The sequence below is a fragment of the Hyperoodon ampullatus genome (genome assembly GCF_949752795.1).
Source record: "Hyperoodon ampullatus genome assembly, chromosome: 19".
In the NCBI taxonomy this organism is placed as follows: Eukaryota; Metazoa; Chordata; class Mammalia; order Artiodactyla; family Ziphiidae; genus Hyperoodon; species Hyperoodon ampullatus.
The window spans coordinates 9788970-9813182 of record NC_136932.1 but is presented as its reverse complement, the minus strand read 5'-3'; the positions used below and the strand labels follow the sequence as shown (position 1 = coordinate 9813182).

The window sequence follows — 24213 nt, the reverse complement described above, 5'->3', positions numbered from 1 at the left end:
TTGACAGGCAGTAGGGAGGCATCCAAGGTCTCTCAGCCAGAAGGACACGACCAAGAATAGTTGTGTTCTTTTTTTTTCTCAAGGATCCTAATGACCTCTCACCCCCAGGTGAGAGGTGACACCTTGAAATAAGCCTGTAAAAATGGGAAGGAGAAAATAGATCCCAGAGGTTTTCCTAGCATAGAATCAACAGGAAATTGCGACTGGTTGGACACCGTGCTAAGCCCGGGAATGGAGAGTATTCTGTTAATAAACCAGAGTGTGGAAATAAAAGTCCAACCTCACTGTTAAGTAGAGACATGCAGATTGAAAGTGATATTGTTTTTCATCAGAGCAAATTGGAAAAGATCCTGGTGAAAGTGTGGTAAAATGGTTACTTCCATGTTTTACAGCACACGCAGAGGATAAATTGACACACACACAATTTGGAAAGTAATTTAGCAAAATGCATTACCATCTTTAAAGATTTTCATACCCCTAGTTTCCCAGAAGTACAACTACTAGATCTATCTTACAGAAATCTCCTAAAACATGTAAAGTAATTTACTGCCAAAGATATTCCTCACGGTGCTGTAGGAAACAGATCAAACATCCAGTAAAGAGAATGTGAAGTCTATGAAGTTATATCTGCTATGGAATTAATACATAGCCCATTCCAAATAAAGGTTCAAAGGGTACATAGAATATTCATAGCAGAATACCAATGTATATATCCATTTTGATAGTAACTATGTAAATGAAACACACAAATAAAAACCTGTGAATGGGGAAAAAATGACTGCATGGAAATATACCAAAGTTTAACAGGAATTGTGCTTTTTTCCTACTTTTCTGTGCTCTCCACTTTTTCTCCAAAGCACAATAAAGTCACGATAAAAAGAAATCCCTGGAGCCTGATAAAGCAGCTAGAACTGGGAAACACTCACTGGCTATTGCAGTGGAGACCCCCAACTCCTGTCTCTCCTTCACTGAGTCCGGGTGCCCTGCTCTCCCCAGCGGGAAGGACCAGGTGTGTTGCTGTGGGGTTGTGTCTTTGCCTCGTCTGCTCTGAGACATTTAATTCTCAAGCACAGCGCTGGGCACTCAGGCAGCTTGTGTCAGGGTTACCTGCTGACCAGTGTGCTAGTTTCCTGTGGCAGCTGTAACAAATTACCACAATCTCGGTGGATTAAAACAACAGACATTCATTCTCTCACAGTTCTGGAGGCCAAAAGTCTGAAATCAGGACTACTGACCTGAAAACAAGAGGTCGGCAGGCCAGTGCTCCTTCTGGAGGCTCCCCGGGAAAATCTGTTCTTTGCCCCTTCCAGCTCCTGGGGGCTGCCGGCAATCCTTGGCTGGTGGCCACATCACTCTCAGCTCTGCTTCCATCTTCACATTGCCTTCTCCTCCTCTGTGTGTGTAATCCTCCTCTTATAAGAACCCTTGTGATTACATGTAGGACCTACTTGGATAATACAAGATAGATTCCCTACCTCAAGATCCTTAACAATCACCCCTGCCAAGTCGTCTTTTTCTTCTTTCATATAAGGTAACATTCACAGGTTCCAGAGATTAGGACGTGGCTATCTTTTGGAGGGAATGCTATTCAATTTATTGCAACCAGCTTTAAGAATTAAGGGATGTGGGGCTTCCCTGGTGGCACAGTGGTTGAGAGTCCGCCTGCCGATTCAGGGGACGCGGGTTCGTGCCCCAGTCCGGGAAAATCCCACATGCCGCGGAGCAGCTGGGCCCGTGAGCCATGGCCACTGAGCCTGCGCGTCCGGAGCCTGTGCTCTGCAACGGGAGAGGCCACAACAGTGAGAGGCCCGTGTACCGCAAAAAAAAAAAAAAAGAATTAAGTGATGTGGGTTGAGACCAGACCCACCCCTGGCTCACACTCTTGTGACTATAGCAGGGGATGGCAGGGAAGACAATCTGGGCTGTGATGGGTGAGGATTCGCAGGAGGGCTGCCTCTCCTGCCCAGGTTCACTTCATTGTCTGGGTCGGAACTGCAGGCAATGGCCAGGCTTTGCCCAGCATGATTTATGAGGGGCTGAGGATTTTGCCCAGAGAAGTTCTTTACTCTCTGGATCCAAGAACCTCCTGCTTTAAGAAAACCAAGAATGTGGTGGGAAATTGGGACCTTGTGAAACAATCCCTGAAAGGCAAGCAGTTGCATTACAGAAAGAGTTTCCTGTTTGTGAAGGGTTCTTGGGTTCGTTTCCAGGTTCTTAGTTACCTTTGCCTTGTCAGGGGCTTGCTGTGTGACCTCGGACAGGTGTCAGTGTCTTGCTGTGTGACCTCGGGCAGGCAGCTCTTGCCCTCGGTCCTCAGTTATGGAGAGTTCTGAAAGGTCCCTGGAGGCTCTGCCAACGCCCTCACTCAGACCTCATACACTGTCCTCCCCCTAGTCTTTTGCACCGTTCAAATCCTTAAGAGGCTGGGGAAGCCACTTAAAGGCATTTCTCAGAACTACTCCTCCCAATGTCAGCAGCCCAGGGTTCTCCCAGTGGAGCCTCAGTTTCCCTTTCCAGCTTCCCCTTCCTGGGGTCTCTCTGAGACTGTGTTCCATAATTCTAGGTGGGCTCAGAGGTGAGATGGGAGACCTGGACTCAGACTCATGTGGCTGGAAGAACTCTAGCCAAGAGTCCTAGAGGCTGAAGAGTGAGTATTCCCAAAGATAAAACTAAGCATCTGGAAAGTAAGCCAGTGACGGGAAGGGACGTGCTCACAAACACAATGAATAATCGCTGTGCTGTGTGTGGGAAGGGGCATCTGTGGGCCTACAAGAACAAGTACTGGGGGCACCGGAGGACAAAATGGGGAGCCCCCCTCACCTAGCAATGGTCCACGCCCTGGGGGTCTTGAAACACAGAATTCGTTATTCACAATAAGGTCACTTATTCAAGGTGACCTGATTCTATGGGGGTGGGGTAAGCACCAGGGCATGGACCCTTCAAGCATTAAGGATATTTAGTGATGCTGCATTGGGGCTACTTCATTTCATAAAATATCAAAATACTCTCAGACCCTTCTCCAGGACACCTCCGCTTCCTCACAGCCAGCTTCTAAAGAGTTAACCTTGGGCCCAGTAGGGACTCCAGAACTTTGCTGATGGGTAGTTTATTATACATTTTTTGAATATCACCCCTGACTATAATTATTCCAAAGTTCCCTGATGGAATGCCCCTGGCCCTTGGAGTGTGAGCCCTCCTGCTCTTACATTACTGACCAGGAGATGGCAGGACAGGAGCACACAAAGTTCAGCGTTGCAGGAAAAAAGGCACAAAACCTTCCGCGTTTCAGTCTAACGGAGGAGGGATTCCTCTTCTGGTTATGTGGTGGTGCCCTTGTTCACCGCCAGGCACCTACCCTCACACCGCACCTCACTGGGCATGGTCGGACATCCTAACCCTTGGAAGGGAGGAGGATGACACCCCCTCTGGGAGCTCAACCAGGAAGAATTGTAAGCTGATTGGGGAAAGATGGCATTGGGAGGTGTGACACGTGCTGTCCTGGAAATTTTGCTCTGAAACCTGGGCATCAGGTAATGAGATAACATGTGTATCTAGCCTATCATTAGTGCTTAGCATGTGTTAGCTGTGTGAACACATACCTCACCTCATTTAATCCTTTCGCCAAACCCACCGTGTAAATCTTTGCAGCCCATTTTACAGATGAGGATATCAAGACACAGAGGGGTGGCTTCAGTTGTCCAGCAGCACACGGCAAGTGAATAGTAATGCTGGACTTTGAATCCAAGTCTCAGTGAGTTCAGTGAGTTCAGCTGTGTCCTCCTGTGCTAGCTGAAGAGATGCTTGATGGTGAATCACAAACCTTCCACACACAATTACTTCTCAAAGCGAATAGAGGGCTGAACCTCCTGAGGGGCACAAGGCAAAGGAATGGGTAGACCCTGGGTTTTCCTGGAGGAGGCATATTTTGCAGATCGGGGTGTGCAGAGAGGAACGGTGTTGAGGATGGGAACTGATCCCAGCTGCTGGGCTGGGAAGCAGAAGACCAGAGTTGTGTTCTATGTATGCTGTCCCATTGCTGTGTGATGTTGGACAGCTCCTGATACTCTCTGGGCTTTCCTTTCCTCATCTGTGGGATAGAGCATCTCTTGGGTCCTTGCTGGTTCTCACTATCAAGGGAAGCCAAAAGCTCTGGTACCAAACTTCTCATCAACTAGAAAAAAAACTATGCTGTGACTATTCAGCTCATGGGGTTCTTGCTGGGATTAAATGAAGCCACAGAGAAAAATGTCGGGCAGCCTGAACACAGCGCAGCCCCAGAGCTGGGACTGGGCCACCTGGAGCCCTGGGCACGGCTCAGGAGTTCATTCCTGCCCTGGTCCCATCTTAGTTTTTTTGGGGGGTGTGGGGAGGGGGTTTAGCTGCGCTGCGCAGCCTGTGGGATCTTAGGTCCCTGACCAGAGATTCCACTGAACTGCCAGGAAATTCCCCACCTCCCCATCTTAGGTTTCACCTGTCACAGGTTGGGCTCTGCAGATGTTGAGATGGGGTTCGAAGTGCAAAAGCAGCAGAGGAGGGAACAGGTGAGGGCAGGGGAGCCATCAGACCAGGGTGCAGATGCCTGCCACCGTCTCTGCTAGCCCAGGGGGAGATGGTCAGGCCCTGGTCCCACTGTACTGCTCTGTCATTAGCTACCTGAGGGTGCAGTACGGATGTGTGTGCATGTCTACTTGCACGCACCCGTGTGTGTGTGTGTGTGTGTGTGTGTACATGCACATGTGCAGTACTCTGTGTCCCTCTAGCACTCAGATGGGGGTTGCCAACTCTGGGCATCTCTGACAGGTGACAGCCACCTGGATTCGGCCCAGTCCCTGGGAAGCAGACTGGCAAAGGGAAGCACAGCCTGCAGCTAAGAGAGGATCCTGGCTCTGGAGTCAGGGCAGGAGCAGGGGATGCTGGGCCATCAGAGAAGAGCAGCAACAGCAGCGCTACAAGACGTCGGGAGCCCAGGCTCGGCTCCTTACCCGGATGGTTTAATACGTGCCAGAGCCCCCGAGGAAGGCAGTATCATTTCCCCCATTTTACAGGCAACATAGTCTCTGAATGTTAGCCCCTGTTGGGTAGAAGAGTGGGCACAGAGTTGGATTCATTCTTCCCTGAATCTGTTTGGACACGGCGGGGGGTGGGATGGGGAGGGCTTCCCTCCTCAGACCGTCCCCTAGAGCATCCTCTCCTTGGAGGCAGGCATCGCCCTGCCCAGGGGGCTCCAGTCCGGCGTCCTCAGAGCCACACCGACTGCAAGTTCCTGGGAGAGCAGAGCTCCCTTGCCCCCCAGTCTAGGCGGTGAGGAGGACCGAGAGGCCTCAGCTCTGTTCAGCCCTCCCCACCCCTTGGCGGGCCCAGTGACGCAGGTCAGCAGTGGGGAGGCCGCCCTGGCTGGAGGTGAGCCAGGGCCTGTGGAGGCCCCTCTGTCCAGGCCAGATGGCCGCTGGCTCCGGCAGAAGGGGCTGCCAAGCCCTCCGGTCAGTGTCCTGGCCCGGGTTCCTCCCTCTGCCCTTATCCAGACACGGCCTTCAGATGCTGCTTGCCGAGGGGGCTGCGCTTCGTCCCCAGTGAGTGGGACTTTCTTTGAGATGCGCTTTACCTGGCCCCCTTCCTCCCCACCCCCAGGGTGCAGCCAGAACCCTCAGAGTCTCATCTCCACACTCACCAAGGCCCTGCAGTACCCCAGGGAGGCGGCCTGGGGTGTTCCCTCATGGTGTCCAGGCTGGAGCAACTCATTCATGCATTCATCCATTACAACCAGCTTTAAGAATTAAGTGAGGTGGGTTGAGACCAGACCTACCCTTGCCTCACACTCTTGTGGCTGCAGCAGGGGATGGTCTGGGAGGCGGTGGTGGGTGAGGATTCCCAGGAGGGCTGCCTCTCTTGCCCAGGTTCACTTCATTGTCTGGGTCAGACCTCCAGGCAGTGGCCAGGCTTTGCCCAGAATTCATTGGTTCATTTATTCCATTCATTCATTCAATGATTCATTCATTCATTCATTCCTCCAACAAATATAACTCAAGCACCTGCTATATACCAGGCCCTGTTCTACACAGATGAACAAGACAGAGGGTTCCCTGCCCTCACCAAGCTGACGTGACTGGGGGAGACGAGAAAACTAATGAACCGGGTAGAGGGTGATGTGATTGAGGCCAGGGGATGCTTTAGGAAGGGTCCTCAAGGTAGGCTTCCATGAGGAGGGGGCATTTGAGCTGGGGCTGGATGGACAGGAAACTGGCCAGACCTGATTCTGGGGGTAGGAGGAGTGCAAGGTTGCAGGTAGAGGACCCAGCACGTGTGAAGGTCCTGGGGGCAGAGGGAAGATGTGTGTGATGGGGACTGGTGTGTTCTCGCTGAGGGTGGGAAGAGCAGGAATGCTGGGTGTGGAGGGCAGGAGGGGAGGAAGCTGGGGCCAGAACCCAAAGGCTTGTAGGAGTTGGATTTGATTCTTTCAGCTCCTTTCACAAAGGGGAGTAATAGACACAGAGCTAACATTCATATCGATCTCCCTACATGCATTGCGTCAGTCCTCGTATATAAGCCAATGCGGTCACATCTCCCCCAAACCCCCACAGTAGGTACTATTATTATCCCATTCTGCAGGTGAGAAAACCGAGGCACTAAGAGGTTAAATCACTTGCTCAGTGACACAGGACAGGTCAGTGGTGGAGCTGGAATTTCCAGTAGGCTGCTGGTTCCAGAACTCTGACCACGGTACCACACTGCCCCTCCCACATAGCCTCCTCCAGAAGCCTTCCCTCACCCCAGAGTTTGTTTGCTCTGCTTAAGCAACATATAAACACACCATAAAACGAAAGAAACTGTGGGGTCCTCAAGAGGTCATTTTGTCCATGCCCCTGCCTCCAGGCGGACATGGTATAAGTCCCATTTTGAAGTTGAGGCTCCTGAACCTCAAAGGGGTTAAGAGATTGGGCCATCATCCAGGGTCAGGGAAGGAAGCACAGGAACTAGAGTCGTGGTCTCCTAAATTCTTCCACTCCGGCCCCAACCTCTCCATCCCCATTTTGAGATGATTCTCAAGTTGTTTCTTGTCTGTTCTCCATCCCCCACCCTTCCCCCAGCTGGACAGCAGTCTCCCTCTGTGCCCACCACAGGGTGGTGTACACAGTAGGCACATACTTGATGTCCGTGGATGCAGCAGGTGGATGACAGCAGGCACATGCTGGGCGTGGTGTTGCTGTCCAGGATGCCTAGAGCAGGGATGCTTAGCAGGAAGGGTGGTAGTGAGCTGACACTTGAAGGCTGCTTAGAAATGCTCCAATGAGAGAGGGAGCTGGGCTGTGGTATATCTGTCTGGGATGGGAAGGGTATCTCAGCCAGAGAGAAAAGCACGTGCAAAGAGAGAGAGAGAGAAGGCGGTGTGATCAAGGGAGAGTAATTGTTCAATTGGACCTGAGCCTGAGAAAAAGATGGGCAGTGAGGCCGGAGGTGAGCCGCAGGGGGAGATGGGGCCTGTCCTAAGGACCCTCCAGTCTCTGCATGGACTTATTGCGTGGTTGCTGCTTTCTTACAGTCCTAACAAACAAAGAGGCTCCACTGGGCAGATATGGAATATCTTTAATGCTCCGATTTCTTTTTGCCACACATGGCTTTGCTCTGCAATAGTCTAGAGGCACAAGTCCCAGGGCCCCCGGTTCACAAGGGAGCCTGGGCCGACATGCTCTTCTTTACCTTCAGGCCCTTCTTCTTGTGGAGCCCCGTCCAGGGCAGGCCAGCATCGTGGGCCTGGGTCTGGGCGTGGCCCAGCTCCGAGGGCGGTTGCATGAGTGGCATCAGTGGTGTCAGCATGGCCACTGACATCAGTGACGTCAGCTCCTCTGAGGCCCCAGGGTGGGTACAGGGCAGCTCATCAGCCTCCAGGTTGGCATCATTCCAGCCCTCAGAGCTGTCACTGTGGCCTTCAGGACTGGTGGCTTCATCCTCAGATATGGTGACAATCTCAGCCGTGTCCTTCCCAAGGTCGCTAAGTTCCCTGCCAGGTGCTCAGTGGCCCCCTCAAGCTCGCTGGCTCTGTGGACATCTGCTACATGCTTCTGCTTCTGCTCAGAGCCAACTGAAGGGGCACCGTGGAGCCCTGGCACCGGCCAGGTGGGGGTCTTGGCTCTGCCCTGGCCAGTCCAGAAGAGGGTGAGCTCTTGGCGGCAGGCAGCCACGGCCAGGCTGGTGAGCAGGGTGCTGGACACCAGGTAGAGCAGGGCGGGCTGGCACATCTGCATGAGCGTCATGGCAACAAAGGTGACCAGCAGGCCTACAGCATAGGCCACGGTGCAGGCCACGAAGTAGACCTGCCGCGAGCAGATATGCACGTCAAAGCGGTGACAGTAGGCCACCAAGAAGCCGGGGACCACGATGTCAACGAAGCCAAGGATGGAGAAGGGCTGGTCACACAGGGTCAATTCCGAGAAGCTCAGCCGGGACACCTTGAGCACCACGGGCAGCCTCTTGTGGCTCAAGGAGTCTGCCAGGCCCGAGGCTACCTCCACCATGATGCTGTCGCCGGTCCTGGTGAGCAGGGGTGTGACGAAGACAAAGAAGACACCAAAGGCCAGCGGGACCAGCAGGAAGGAGGCATAGCTCTTGAGGGTGGGCAGGCGCACACGCCGCAGGACGAAAAGACAGTAGGCCACACCCAGCATGTCCTGCAGGAGCCACGCCCAGCGGTCCTCGTTGCGGTAGGCGACCCAGAGGACCGTCACCACCATGCACAGGCCAGCCAGCAGCAGCAGGGGCAGCTGCAGACAGGCCCGGTGGCCGAGCAGGAGCCACCGGTATTGCTGCAGGGGCAGGTGGTGCACCACGGGCACCAGGCAGCTGTAGAGGCCGGTGCTGGCTTCCAGGCCAAAGATGGCGATCACGACATAGACAAAGCAGTCATAGGACAAGTAGAGCAGCAGCATGATGGAGGCGGACATGGTGACCACTGCGGCCATCATGGCCGGCGTGAAATCCACTGTTGCGTCTTCTTCCTCGTGCCCCTGTTGGGCTGCCACCGCTTCCTGCTGATCGTGACCGCCAGGACCCCTCCCCCTTGGGCCAGGTGCCGCTGCAGCCAGTCAGCCTCGGTCACTCCAGCCCAGTAGCCGCCCACGGCCACGGTGCCTACAGCCAGGATGAAGATGACCACTACGTTGTAGTCAAGGACGGGCTCTGGGGGTGCATACAAGGCCATGCAGACCCCGGCGCCGCCGTGGGTGTAGTTGAGGATGTTGAGCATGTCGGTGTAGCGGAGCACGGCCACGGGGATGGTGAGGTCTGGCAGGGGCTTGTGGCGGTCCTGGGTCGCCGGGGTGCTGTCTGAGCACTGTTGGTCGCTGACCTGGCTCACGACAAGCAGCCCGTGGGCTCCTCGGGCCTGAGCCAGCCAGCCTTTGGCGTAGAAGCTGCAGTTACCCCTCATGACCATGGCGGTGGTCTGGCGGAGGGGCCGCTGCCGGGGGGAGCCGGGGTGGGCCTGGTGGGAAGAGTCCTCGCCTGGGCACCAGGGTGCCTGGGTGCCATCATGCAGGGGCAGGAGTGGGGCGTGGTGCAGGTCCCGGGGCAGGGTGACATAGTCGGAGTGGAACAGGACGCAGTAGTCCTTGGTCCAGTTGTCCGACACCACGTGGACCACAGCATACTCCCCCTGGGCCATGGTGCTGGCGAAGAGGAAGAGGAAGAGAAAGAGGAGGAAGCCCAGGCACGCCATCCTCCTCAGGCACCTACTGCCGCGTCCCAGTATGGCAGCTGCCCACAGCCCACTGCCCCCTCTCAGGGCTGGGTGTGGCCCTCTGTCACAGAGCAGCAGCTTTGTCTTCTGTCCAGGAAACCAGGGCCACACCCACCTAGTCACAAAGCTGTGCAGCCTCTCGGGATCCTGTCCCCCAACCCTGCCTCTGGGTGGAGAGGTCATCTGGGTCCCCATGCTCTGCCTGGCTCCCAGTGGAGCTGGACCAGCTAATTTGAAACAAGAGGTGAGAGGATGGGGTTGAGGACCCCAGACAGGATTCTGGACCCACCTTGCCCCTTACACACTGGGCAACCCAGGCAGAGGCCTGTCCTCTCTGTGCCTGTTTCTTTAACTGCAGAGAAATGAGGACATTAGACCAGAGAGTTTCCAAGGCCCCTGGGAGCCCTGACCTCAGTGATATTGTGCACTTTTATTGAACTCTTACTAAGTGCCAGGTTCTTTACCTGTACTCACGGCACCCTGCAAGGAGGTATTACTACACCCATTCAGCACAAGGCTGCAAGCTGTCTTTTAAATCATGCCCCTTTGGGCAGGCACGTGACTGGAATTTTACTCCCAGACTCCCCTGGGTTTAGGAATGGCCACGTGGCCATTTCTCACCAATGGAATTGAGCAGAAATGATGTGAGTCCCTGAGGGACCCGGACAGAGACTGTGGGGCTCCTCATCCATCCCTTTCCTTTTCTCACAAATCAGTCATGGACAGGCCACTGGCTATGGAGAGGAGGGCGCTGTCCTAAGGGATGGGGAGAAAGGGAGCGAAAGGAACCAGGTCCCTGGATGTCTGCACGGAGCATGGGATGCTCACCGTGGACTGTTAGATACATTATCTTCCTTAAGCCACTGGCTTATTATGAGTCTCTTTGTTACAGCAGCTTAAACTTACCTGAATACCCCCACTTCATGGATGTGTAAACCAAGGCTCAGAGAAGCCCACCCCATGGGCCCCAGCCCCAGTTGACAGATCCAGCTCTCACACTGGACATGACCCTTAGGTCTTGCCCTGTCCAGGGAACTGCCTGGGGCCTGCCCGTCTCCCTGACGGCTTGACTGCGGCTCTGACCTCTGGCCCAAGGCCTTATCCATTGCCCATTCTTGTCCTTCAGGCCCTACCTCCAAGGACAGCTCCACCACCTCCAGGAGACTCTAGGCCCTGTTCTTTTTTTTGTCTTCGTTGCTGTGCGTGGGCTTTCACTAGTTGCGGCAAGCAGGGGCTACTCCTCATTGTGGTGGGCGGGCTTCTCATTGCAGTGGCTTCTCTGGTTGCGGAGCATGGGCTCTAGGAGTGCGGGCTTCAGTAGTTGCGGCACACGGGCTTCAATAGTTGTGGCGCATGGGCTTAGTTGATCCTCGGCATGTGGGATCTTCCCGGACCAGGGCTCGAACCTGTGTCCCCTGCATTGGCAAGCGGATTCTTAACCACTGTGTCACCAGAGAAGTCTCTGGGTCTTTTAAAAAACCAAAGACTAAGACACCTACTGGGGTAGTATTATAAAAATAAAAAAATAAAACAGATAATAACAGGTTTTGGCACGGATGTGGAGAAATTGGGATTCTCGTATGTTGCTGGCGGGAATATTGTAAATGGTACAGTCACTGTGGAAAACACTTGGCCGTTCCTTGATAAGTTAAACAGAAAATTACCATATGACCCAGCAATTCCACTCCTGGGCATATACCCAAAAGAATGGAAAACAGATGTTCAAACAAAAACTTGTACTTGAATGTTTGTAGCCGCACTCTTCACAATAACTTGGAATAGATGAAAAGAACCCAAATGTTCTTCAGCTGATGAATGGATAAAGAAAGTGTAGTCTACCCGTACAATGGAGTATCATTCTGCCGTACAAAGGAATGAAGTTCTTATGCACACTCCAATGTGGCTGAACCTTGAAAACATTAAGCAACGGAAAGAAGCCAGACACAAAAGGACAAATATCACATGACTACTTTTATGAAATATCCAGAATAGGCAAATCATAGAGACAGAAAGCAGGCTGGTGGTGGCTGGAGGCTGGGGGAAGGGGGGATGGGGAGTGACTGCTCAATGCATCTGGGGTTTCATTAGGGTGATGAAAAAGTTCTGGAACTGGATAGAGGTGATGGTTGCACAACATTGTGAGTGTATTTAATATGTTGAATTGGTTGAAATGGTAAATTTTATATTGTGTGTATTTTACCACGCTTTTATAAAGAACAAAACAAGGAGCAACTCCGGTCCCCTCCAGGGGCACTGTGCTCAGGACAGGCCTCATTGTAATTCTTCTGGACCCAATCAGACCAGCATATGTCCCCATTTGGGGTTCAAAAACACGGGCCCCCCAGAGCCTGCTCCTGCCTCTCCCCCACCCCGATCTACCCTTAGGCTCCTGGTGGCCTGGGCTCAACGAATTCTCTGGAGGCTCATTTCCTTTGAGGCTCTTCCTGGGACCCAGCTCACAGAAGGCTTTTGGGTGTCTGTCCAATTGCTGCTTCCCCAGATCCCCCCGTCCCATCTCCCAGCACCGGCCCCCAGCCCCCAGCCATGGAATTACTCCTCTCTGTGGCTGCTTGGTGCCCTGACAACGCCCTGCAGGATGCCCTGTTAGGCGCAGTCACACAAGTGGCTGATGCCCACTCCCCAGGCTGTGTTTCTGCTCTAAGACTCTGCATCAACCACTCTCCCCTATGCCCTCCCCAGATTCCACCCCTTTCCTTGAAGGCATCCCCCTGATCTCCAGCTTCTGTTCCTTCCCCACTGCCCCCCCCCTTAGCTATGGCCTGGGCTCTCAGGGTCGCTGCCCAGGGCAGGCCAGGGGCAATGTCTCTGCCTTCTGTTTGGGGATGTAGGTGGCACCTGGAATACTTATCTTTATCCACTCAGGGCAGAGAGGGCAGCAGGTCCCAGGCAATGGGTCTCAGCCCAGTGGGGCTGCTCAGGAAGTGTGGGATGGTGCCCAGCTCACCGGGCCCATGCACTGCCCTTGTTTCCTAGCCCGCATCTGTCCTAGCTGCATGTTCTAGAGATGGTACAGATGCCGAGAAGGGACCAGATTACCATCTTCTCCTTCCCTCGAAACCCCAGTAATGAAAGCAAGAGAGGCAGGAGCACGCCGCTTCTGCCTCCACCTGCCTTGGACCAGGGGGCAATGAGGCTGGGCGGCAGGCATCTGTCCTGGACCCCTTGGAGGGGCAGCCTGATGGCCAAAAGTGGTCTCTGGAGTTATTTCCAAATGATGATCTCATTGGTGTTTTCAACACACTGAGAGCTTTGAAAACTATACTTGCTCCAGGCCTCTCTTGACCCAAGCCTGCCCAGCAGGGTCTGCAGGGGTAGTGGGGCCGTGGAAGGTAGGAAAGAGGAGGTGATGCTCTGAAACGGAGCAGGGACAGGGCTGGGGACGCCGGGAGGCAGGCAGCCTGGGATTGGCCTGGAGGCTGGGCTGGCTGGTTAGGCAATGGGCCCACCTGAGGCCACGCTTGGCAGGCACAAACTCCTGCGTCCAGCTTCGTCTCTGAACACCGTTCGTCCACAAAATCGGAGACACTGAATTTCCATAGGAAGAGGATTGGACGGAGCAGTGGGTCAGGGGAGGAGAACTCTGCAAAGAACTCCCGCAGCACAGGGGTTAAACAGCGTGGGGGCCAAGTGAGGCCAGATTGGGTTCACACCCAGCCACGCCACTGCTGGGCATGTCCCAACCTCTCTGGGCACCACTTTCCCCATATGTTAAATGGGGGTAAGAGCTCCTTCCTCACAGGGTGGTATGAAGTGTAGATGAGATCAGTATGTAAGGGGCTTAGCAAGGGGGCTCCCGGTGAGCGCTCAGTGACAGTATTGCTGAAATGTAGGAAGCACCCCCTCTGTTTGAACCAAGGGTGGGCAGGTCAGTTTGAAGTCAGGGGGCTGGATGAGATGAGCTTGAGAGACCCCTGAGCTGGAGGCCAGTGACACCCTCACATGGGCTGGGCAGGGAGACCCACAGAGGCTTCTGTGACCTGGACTGTACTGTTTGCAGTTAAGCATCATTTTTTTTTTGCTGTACGCGGGCCCCTCACTGTTGTGGCCTCTCTCATTGCGGAGCACAGGCTCCGGACGCGCAGGCCCAGTGGCCATGGCTCACGGGCCCAGCCGCTCCGCGGCATGTGGGATCCTCCCGGACCGGGGCACGAACCCGTGTCCCCTGCATCGGCAGGCGGACTCTCAACCACTGCGCCACCTGGGAAGCCCAAGTTAAGCGTCATTTTAAGGGGTGGAGGGGTGCAGGATGTTGGGAAGGTGGGGAAGGGGTTGCTGGATGTACAGAACCCTCATCGCTCCCACCCAGCTGGGCTCAGCAGCCAGACACTGGCTGGGCCATCTTTGGGCTGGTTTCATCTTTGCCTGGGACACGTCCCCGATCTGAAAGCCCGAGGCCTCCTCGCTGTCCCCTCCCCCCAGAGCTGCTTTATCAGTCCTGGCCTCCCCAAACCCAAGCCCAGTGACTTCAGTCAACTGATGGGGTAGAAAGAGGCCTGGATTTGGAGCCAGAGACCTTTGATCTCAGGGGAGTCGCTTGGCCTCAGTTTTCTCGGCTGTAAAATGGGCTGGGTCTGTTCCCTACTTCCGTGAATGCTATAAAGGATTTTGTGGATTGCAAAGCAATCTACAAATGTCCTCAATTAATTATTATCTGGATTCCAAAACCTCCCTCCCTCCCTGATCTGCACCCTCTGCCCTGACTTCAGGTCCCAGGGTGTCTGTCAGGGTCCCAGTCTGGGTCCCATCGGCAGCAGGGGGACTGAGGAGGTCTTGCAGGGGAAGCCGAGGGCCCCTAAACAGGGGCTATACCTTCACACTCAGGGAGGGGGGAGCCAGAACTGGAAAACCCAAACCCCACAGGGTGGTTTTTCCTGTACTGGTGATCTGTGCCCATGAGGGAGGGACCCAAGGAGAAAAGGGCTCAGGTGGGGGAACTTTTAGGGAACTGCAGCCTCTGAGTGTGGCATGGAGAAAAATTCTTCCCAGCTTGAGAGAGGGGCCTGTCCTGCAGTGATCCCCACCCTGCAGCTGCTCGGCCCCTTCCCACAGTGGGGTGACATGTGTGTCTGTTGGCCCATCACACAGCCACAGCCCCAAGGGACCTCCCTTCCCACCCACCCACAAGTCGAAGCTCAGGGCAGAATGACCCTCAGAAATCCCATCGGGGGCCTGCCTTGACTCCAGCCCTGCAGCCCATGGAAGGGTTAAACTCAGCACACCTGCCCCTGGCAGGTGGGGCTGCAGTTCTTTGCAGCCCGGTTGTTTCCAGCTGTGCTGCAGCAGCCCCTCTACCCTTACAGTCTCTGGACTAGAGGGATCCTGAGGTTCATCTGAAACAGCGCCCATGGCCCAGGGACCCCTTGCAGCTTCTGTGATGACCACCAGCCTCGCCTTGGATGTCCTCCCACGACCTTCCAGAGCCAGCAGCTCTGAGCTTTGCAGCCTGCTGCTGGCGTACGTACTGGGGGTGCTGCTCCCCTCCCCCCACCCACAGAGCTGAGCGCACAGTAGGCGTGCGAAGGGTGCCCATCAGCTAAAACAGCCCGGAGGCACAAGCAGGAAAAGGGGCATCGCCCCAGCTTGGCCCCTTCAAGACCCCTTGCCTGTAAAACCCCCTCACAGTCACCCCCAGCCCCTCTCAGGCTCCTCTGTCCTTGGGATACCCCCAGCCCCCCACATCCCAACATTGTCCGTGAAGTGCCTTGCTTTCTCACTTCTCCTTCATTGGGTGGAAGGCAACGTTGAGAAAGGTGCCTCACTTGTGGCCATTTGAGACTCAAGTCACTTCTGGTCCCCCTTGTCAGCTAGGACCCGTTATGAGGCTGTCCCACCCCAGCTGCTCTGGAAGCTGTCAGCATGTCTCCGTCCTGGTGTCCCTGGTCCTCTTCTCATGGCTTCCTCTGCTCAGCTGGTCCCCCCATCTCTCACCTTAAGGGGACAGCGCTTGGGGAGTTAGCAGAGCGGGGTAACCCACATGGCCTTCAGGGACACCCCCAGCTCCTCCCTCGGGGAGCAGCCAGATCCTCACCCACTGGACCTCCCCTGCCCCAGCAGAAGCTTTGGGGCTCCCAGCACCGCGGTCATGTCTGTCCTGGTGTCCTGATAGCACACGCACCCGTGTGCACGTGTGCGCATGCACTCATGCATACACACACACCCCTGTGTGGCCCTCTTTCCGGGTCAGAGACTCAGAGGCAAGGCCCGGGCCTGAGTGTGTTGGGTGGAGCATCTGTATCCCAACCACCTCCTGCCCCGAGGACGTGGCCCACGTTGTGCCCGGCACTCTCCCGGCCTCCGCAGGAGGTGCAGGGATTTACTGTCCCCCAGGAGCTGGTGGATACACATCCCTCGTCCTTCGGGTGGGACAACGCAGGTGTGGGTCCCACCCGGCTCTCCCACCTTCCGCAGCAGGACTGGCTGCAGCCACCCATGGTGGTGGGCGTGTGCGCCCCTACCCTGGAGTTGGTTCTCGAAGCCTTGTCTCTTGGTATGCTTCTGGGGTTTCCATGCTAAGACACCCTTCAAGCCTGTTCAGCCTCCCCTGCTTCCTAATTCCTTCCTGTTCCCAGCTTATCTCCTCCCCTGGGGCTGGGACACACTTCGGCCTGGTCCCACTGACTCACCTGTGTTCAAGCTGTGCCTGGCCTGTGGTGTCCTCCACCTTCTCCCTACGACTCACCCCCTTACAAAAGCTGCCCTTACCTGGTCCCCGCTGACCCATGCCCTTCTCCTAAGTCCTCTCCTGGACCTCAGGGGCTCCCCTAGCGCCCCATCATTGTCATGTGTCTGAGTGCCATTGGTTCCCCAACCACACGGTGGCCCTAAAGGCTGAAAGTGGCCTCCATTTCTTTGTGGTGCCCTCCCTACCCAGCCCTAGCACATACCAGGCTTCACAAGTGCTGGTTGAAAGATAAATATTATTATTTACACTAGCCACCCCCATCTCCCAGCCCCACTCCCCCAAAGCCCTGCTCTGGCTGTCCAGTATCTCTGGATGTGGCTGGGTCCTTACCAGGGTTGCAAGTGGTCAGCTGGCTGGTTGCCCCAAGAGCCACTTGTCCTGCTCTGGGGAATTTGAGGCAGAGGGGGGCTGAGTGTCCCACCCTCTTCTATCTTTGCTAATGATGTTTCCCAGTGAGGTCATCCAAGGGCCACAGGGTCCCTTTGACCAGCAGAGGGGTTGCCCCAGAGGCCAGGTCACTGAAAACAGCAGGCTGGGTGGCCCCCAGTATTCTCTGCCCCTCAAAGGGAGGCTGGCTTTGGCTGGGGCACACACTGGCTTTTGCTCTAGGACACTCTGTCACCCTCCCACCTCCCCATCATCTCACGAAGGGGGAGACACCTGGGGCAGGAGGTTAAGGAGGGGGAACCCATGTGGGCTGTGGGGTAGTAAAGGTCCAAGGGTGCAAGGCAGCGAGGCAGGGCATTTGTGGTGGCAGTGCCACAGGGTCACATGAGTTTCTGGTGGCTTGGGAGGATTTCGGTGATGTGGCCCCATGTCTGATGATACCACCTGATTTCTAACCATGTCTGCAGGGCTTCTGACAACATGGCCTTGGTTCCCAGTGGTGTTGGAAAGCATTGCTAAGGCCTGGAGGCATCATCACGGTGACTTGAACGCTGTCACAAGAGTTTCCCATGATGCTCCTGGAGGAGTGGATGGCCCCCCCCCCACAGTCGCTGAGGACATCCCGGGGTCTCCAATGGGCTGCCATCTTGTGCTCTGGAAAAAAACACCTCTTGGAGGGACCCACATGCTGCTTTGGATTCCCTGCTCTCCATCTCCACTCCTTTTCTGTTCCAATCTTGGGGCAAAGGGGAGCCAGAGGCCCTGGGCCCAGTACAGGCCTATAGGTTATCTTCCATTCATCCCATGGCCCAGACTGCTCTCAGAGGCCTGGAACTCCTGCTCAGCCGGGGGTGCGGGAGGGGCCTCCCGAGCTCTCAGTGCCAGCCAGCTACTCCTGGGGGTACAGGGTGTGGGAGAGAGCTGGTCCCCTCCACAGACAGGGCGGCCAGCTGAGCCTGGCGACCATCTCCCCAGCCATGGACCTTGGGGGCCACTCCACGGCCCTCCAGCTCAGAGTGCTGTGGACTGTTTGATGCTGTGAAAGCTGACACGGGTGGGGGAGGTGGGGATGGACATGGCGCGGGCCACTCGGGCGCGGATCGAGTGCTTGTCCTGCCATCGGTGCCACCTCTTCCGGATGGCAGAGCGGACCTGTGGGCATAGAGCAGAGCATAAGGTCTGAGCCCGGGTTTCAGGACCCCCATCCCTCCCCCAGGGCTTCCACAAGCAGCTATACAGGGGAGCCGTGCACAGGGGGTCACATCGGAGGTGGCAACATTCACATCATCAACATTGTTGATTTGCATTTTTTTTTTTTTTTTTTTGCGGTATGCGGGCCTCTCACTGCCGCGGCCTCTCGTGTTGTGGAGCACAGGCTCCAGGTGTGCAGGCTCAGCGGCCATGGCTCATGGGCCCAGCCGCTCCGCGGCATGTGGGATCTTCCCGGACCGGGGCACGAACCCGCGTCCCCTGCATCGGCAGGCGGACTCTTAACCACTGTGCCACCAGGGAAGCCCATGATTTGCTTATTTGTTAGGACAATTTTCTCAAGCGTTCTGAGCAAGGGGTACCTTTCTCAAATCCACCCAAAGGTGCCATATGGCCTTTGCCATGAAGAATCTCTACCCTCAACCCATACACATCTCCTGCCCTCAACCTACATACACCCCTTGTCCCAGGGCTCAGCTTCCTGGTTTTCAACAGCCCATTTCACAGACTCATTGATGAGACTGGAGCCCCGGCTTCTGGCTCCCACACCTACTGCCTATGAGAGCAAAGAAGTGGGCTTGCCACCTCGGGCAGGAGGAGGCTACAGACAGTCTCTGGTCCCAGCAGGCCTCCTGCCGCCCCGAGTCCTGGGGCCCCAGGTCCTTACCTCGCTGTTGAGGAAGCAGTAGAACACAGACACGAAGAAACCCTGGGGTGGCGGGAGAAGATGGGTCAAGGGACGGGGGCAGGTGTGGCCCCACCCAGCTTCGGGGCGACCCCTTTCTGTCCCCAGCCTCCCACTCCTCCAGGCCCCTGCCTGGAAGAATCCCCACCCGAAGAGGTGCAGGGGACAGTCAGGGCTGGAGCGAGGGGTTGGGGTGGGGGACGGCTGTACCTGGAAGGATTCCAGGAGGGAGTTGAAGTAGATGAAGACGACCCGGGAGACTTCGTCCTCCCCGGGGTTCACGAAGAACAGCATGTACGTGATGCCCAGGAGGGGTAGCAGCACCAGAGTGGCCTTCACAGCCTTCCTGGGGTGGGGCAGGTTGGGGGGGGAGGCCCAGAGTCACAGCCCACCCGGGAGGGGGCTGGGGCCTCTGGCTTGGTGAGAGGGACCGGGTCTGGGGGAGGGCTGTAGCAGATCCCCAGAATGTCTGAGACAAGGGGAGCTGGGGTTTCGGGAGGGACTCTCAGGCCTGGGGGGATACCCTGGGTCAGAGGCTGGGATCTCTGAAGCGCCCCATGGGTGGGGGAGGCAGGTCTGGTTACCTGTACTGAATGGTCTCAGACGTGGTGGATGCCCGGAGTTTGGTCATGAGGATGCGGACAATGTTGAAAAGGAAGATGAAATTGATCTGTAATTTGACACATGGTGGGATGGCCTGGGCATGGGTGTGTGCAAGATGCTGGAGGGAAGGTGGGGGACAGGGCAGGGACTCAGCTGTCCCAGGTCTGGTCTCCGCCCCCTTGCTGCTCTCCCTCCACCTTCATGAGCCCTTACATATTCCTGGCCCTCTGCCCGCCACCTCTAGGCAGAGGGATCCTTTTAGACCACGTAAGCCCTGCTTGCTCCTCCCCACTGAGCCCCTCTCTCCTGTCTCTCTACCCAAGTTCTTACCAGCAGGACCAAGATCATGGGGCCCTGGTAGATGTAGTCAGTGTACACCCCAGGCCTTTTGCCAAACCAGCACCTAGAAGGCCACAGAGGTAAGAGGAGGAGGGTCACCTGGGTCCTGTTCAGTGGCATGAGGGAGGAACAGTGCTTGGCCAGGCCAGGACTGGAGCCAAAAGCCAGGATCTGGGTGCCCCATTCCCAACCCTGGCAGAAGGTCAAGATAGCTTTCCATCTGCAGAATGGATAGCATCCTTTGAGATGTAAAGCTGGAAGCAGGCACTGTGGCAGGGAGGGGGATTGGGGAAAAGACCGCTGAATAGAACAGGCATGGGTCCAACACACACTGCTCCCCTCAGTCCCCACTGTGTCTCTGGCGCATGCCCATGAGGGGGGGCCTTGCCCTGTATGTGTCATGCAGTGACGCTCCGTAGCTAACAATCTCTGAATTTGTTTAATGGCAGCCTGAACGACCTAGAGGCAGAGACTCTACAGTTCCCACCTGTCGTGAGAGGCAGAATTGCTTTTCGTTTTCTTGAGTTTCCCTCCAGCAAGACCTAGGGAGGTCTGGGGAGTGGGTTGGGATGAGGCACATAGGAAGTCCCATGGCCTTGCACAGAGATGATGGACCCTCGGGCATGCAGATCCACAGTACCTAGATCTCAGCACGCTTCCATAAACAATAAATTGAGATTTTCATGTGAAACCTCTTGACTTTTTCAAAGTTTGGAAGCAATTCAAGTTTTCAAAAAACACGGGGCAGACCAAACGCAAGCTGTCCTGGGGCCAGGTCCAGTCCTTGGCCCCAGAGCCTGCAGTCTCTCTCAGGTCTCACACCTGGATCCCTTCTGCTGCAGTGTCAGCATCTTACCACAAGGTGGAGCTCCAGAGACGCTCAGACCAACTTTCCTCTGTGCTCAGCCATCCTTTTTGCTCCAAGATGCGCCCAGACACACACACTGGGCAGCTTTTTGAAACTTGTTCTTCCTTCCCTGTACTCACCTGCACACCTGCAGGCACAGGCTCCATCGCCCAGGATTTACAATGCTCCTGTTCTGAGACCCAGGCCACCATTCTGGAATCACTGCCAAGCCCCCAGTCCTGCTTGTCAGCTGCCCCCACTCCCAGTTCAGGCCCCCATACCACGGCTGTGCAAATGCAGAGAGAGCCAGCTAGGCTGGGCCGGAGTCAGGAGGGATCACCTTGATCCTTCCTAAACGTGAATATAATTTTCCAGGCTCCTTGTCAGGGGTGGAGAGGAATAGCCATGGTGATGGAGGCCGCCTGGAACCCCAGTCAGACAGTGGGTTCCTGAGAACACTTGGGCAAAGAAGATCCTGGCACCTCCCCTGGCCATCTATGTCCACTTTTTCTGCCTCTCTTTTTCAGTGGTTCTCAATCTTAGCTTCATATTAGAATCACCTGGGCAGGTTTAAAAAATCCTGGTGCCCAGGCCACAATCCAGACCAATAACATCCAACTCTCTGGAGGTCAAACCTGGGCATCGGTACTTTTTAAAGCTTCCTGCACGATTCTAACACAAGCCAAGGCTGAGAACCATTGCAGTGGAAGTGCAGTTTTCAGGGGTGATTGGGAACACCTACTTCCATTTAAGTACAGCCCCTCAGGACTTTAGAGCTGGAAGGAGTCTCTGAGATTGTCTGGATCAGTTCCTATTAAATCAATGGAATTATTTGTTAAAACAAGTCTTTATTAATAGAAAACATTTATATGACAGTTACTATGTGCCAGACTCTATGGTAAATGCTTAACATATATTAACTCATGTCATCCTCACAAAAACACTTTGAGGGAGGCACTATTATGAGGATGCCCATTTTACAGATGAGGAGACTAAGGCACACTGTAGTAACTAGCCCAAGGTCATAAAGCTACTTAATGATGGGAGCCACCGTTCAGAACCTGGGTGGTTGGGCTCCGGGGACTGCCAGTAACCTTTAGGCTGTTCTGCCTGTGGTGAAAGCCCGAGACAGATAAAAGAGCCTGGACCTGCCTGTCCAGTCCCACCTCAGGCAGAACACTGTTAGGGAGACTCAATTTGAATCTGACCCCCAGCACCCTCCCTATGTGGATGAAGAAACTGTGGCCCTGACAGGGAAGGTGACATGGCTGAAGGTCCCTGAGGAGCATCAGACAGAACGGGGCTGGAAGCCTGGATCTCGGGGCTCAGGGGGCCCTGAGGGCAGTGAAGAGGAGGTGACTTACTTCTCATTGTCGTAGTACAGCTTCCCAATGGCCCAGGCCACGATGATGGGGAAAGGCACACCTGAGGGAGAGACCGGCAGTCACAGGACCTGTCGGTGGAGTCTGGGGGATGCAGGCCTGGAAGACCCCAGTGCAGCCCAGGGCCTAGAGGCGGGCAGGGCCTCCCCAGGTACTCACTGGCCTATCATGCCTCCTTTAAGATGTTCCCATTGTCCCTGCCCCTCAAGTAGGGGCAGAGGGCTGTGTGCACACCCCACCACCCTAAGCTGGCCTCAGTCTCAGGCCCCCAGCCAGCCGGTCTGAGTCTGGGTGGGGAGAGGATGGCGGGTCAGGGCAGGGGGCTGGCCCGCTCACCCCAGCCGATGCAGATAAACATCCACTTGCGCAGCCGGTCGGTGGAGTACGTCAGCACGATGGCCGTGTGCAGGTAGCAGCCCTCGCCAAACATCCAGAAGAAGTTGGTCACGTGGAAGTAGTTGTAGGCGGCTGTCACCAGCCTGCACCAGCCCTGCCGCCCACCCCATCAGAGGTGATGATTAACCAGGGAGGGGGGATGGGAGGGAGCAGCCTGGGGCCTCCTCCCGGCAGGACGGGGCACCCCCCAGGACCCACTCCTGTGCTGTGGGCTCCAAGGCCTGGCTCCGGTCCCTCCTCTGCAAAGGCAGCCCCACCCAGACCCTGCCCCTCCAGGACACACCACGTTGCTCTGGTGGACTTCTGGACTCATGGTGAGCTGGACCACGAACCACGTGGCATTCCGCAGGATGAAGGCCGAGATGAGGTTCCAGTGGATGATGTTTCTCAGGCACCGGATGCTCCTGTGGGCAGCAGGGGAGGGTGGGTGATGGGCGGAAGAGGAGGAGAGAGAAGATGAGGGCTAGGTCACCAGCATCACTCCAGCCCAGATGTATGAATGGGGAAACTGAGGCTCCGAGCAGGGGGCGCTGACTAGGTCACACTGGGAGGTGGCAGCAGCGGCTCTGTCCCACAGGTCCCTTCCTAACTGTGGCCCACCCAGGCCTAAGCTCCGGGGCAGAGCCTGCCGCATGGCCAGCGCTGCAGGGACCAGGGGCTGCTTGGCTACTAGGGATTCCCCTTCTCCCATGAGCACCCTTCCCTCCCTGTAGCTCCAAGTTGGAGGCTCAGAAAACATAAAAAGGCCTCCAGCAATATGCCTCCCTCCCAGCTTTCAGCCCTGATGCTCAGCCCCTGCTGTCAGCCCCCATTCCTGGCACAGACCTGGCTGGCACTGCCACCTGCATCCTTGGCAGTTGTGCTGGGGCCAGGCAGCTTCAAACCCAAAGTGGGCTCCACCTTCCTGGTCTCCCAAATGGGTGCAGCCCGGCCTGGGTGTGGGTGACACAGGTGAGCCTGGGCTTTGGCCATCCCCCTCCCCTCTGCAGTCACTGGGCAGGGTTGCAGAAGCGACCCTGCCAGAGGTTCCAAGAGACCTGGGACATCTGTATCTGTCACCTGCTCCCACTGAGGTGAGGGAGCTGGACTCCCCCAGCCCACCACTGCCTCCTGTATCTTACTTCTCCCCCCTGCTCAAGGCTTGGGGGCTGTGGCAGGGGACAGTGCCAGGGCCTCCTCACCTGAGCCGCAGAAAGAGGACAAAGGCCACCAGGAGGGCTACCAGGGAGATGCAGTGGCCCAGGTAGTTGATGATGACGGCAACATGGTAGTGTACCTTGCTCTTCTTCTGAGGCGGGAGAGAGGGGCAGAGGTGAGGCTCCTTCACAGCTGTGCCCCTGTGCCCACTGGATGTGCCAGGTCAGCCCACCCCCACAGGTGCCTGGGACAAAGTGGACCATGATAACAAGTTATCCCTTCCTGAGCCCCTGCATGTGTGAGGTGTTGCCCTAGAGCAGTGCCGTCCAATCTGAGTCTATGTCTGTCTGTCTGTCCCCCAATCCCATGCTCTGTGCTGTGGGAAAAATATCAGTTAACTTGAATCTCCATATCACATAGGGTTCCCCACTCCGTGCGCACAAACACGCACGCGCGGCTCACGGATGTTCTCTCATGTTCACGTTTCCGTTCAGTCCCAAAACCAGGTGGCCCTTGTGGGTGCAGACCAACCCTCTAGGACTTCTCTCCTCCTCCCGTTTCTGAGTTGAGCCACCACCTTCTCCATCACCCCTAAATTCCTCCCGCTGCCGTTGAGGCCCGCTCCTCTCAGCGAGCAGGGGAAAGGGCAGTTGCTGTGGATTAGCATCCACAGAATCATTAGAAACCATAAAAAACCGCTCTAGGCTCTATAACTTGCTTCCCGGGTCCCACCCCTGGCCCAGGGGGTCTGCCTGAAGTCAATGGGGTCCTCTCCCAGGACTAAAACAAAGTTTC

The 24213-nt window shown here is 55.8% G+C and overlaps 2 protein-coding genes across 2 annotated transcripts in view; both read right to left on the bottom strand.

Moving 5' to 3' along the window:
• Positions 1–7659: 7659 nt before the first annotated feature.
• On the bottom strand, positions 7660–9709 carry SPPL2C (signal peptide peptidase like 2C; the record flags this gene model as incomplete). Its single annotated transcript, XM_079725994.1, is given in 3 exon segments — positions 7660–7982; positions 7985–9055; positions 9058–9709. Coding segments are annotated over 3 exon segments (2046 nt in total).
• Positions 9710–17831: 8122 nt separating this feature from the next.
• CRHR1 (corticotropin releasing hormone receptor 1) overlaps positions 17832–24213 on the bottom strand; it is a gene marked incomplete at its 3' end in the record, with an annotated part of 51435 nt that continues 45053 nt past the window's right edge. The window contains exons 5-13 of the mRNA XM_079725615.1: positions 23463–23569; positions 22565–22685; positions 22222–22375; positions 21868–21928; positions 19648–19720; positions 19299–19384; positions 18925–19060; positions 18697–18738; positions 17832–17972 (exon numbers count right to left, since the gene is read on the bottom strand). Of these exons, the coding sequence (XP_079581741.1) occupies positions 17832–17972; positions 18697–18738; positions 18925–19060; positions 19299–19384; positions 19648–19720; positions 21868–21928; positions 22222–22375; positions 22565–22685; positions 23463–23569 (921 nt within the window). The remainder of the gene's footprint in view (positions 17973–18696; positions 18739–18924; positions 19061–19298; positions 19385–19647; positions 19721–21867; positions 21929–22221; positions 22376–22564; positions 22686–23462; positions 23570–24213) is intronic.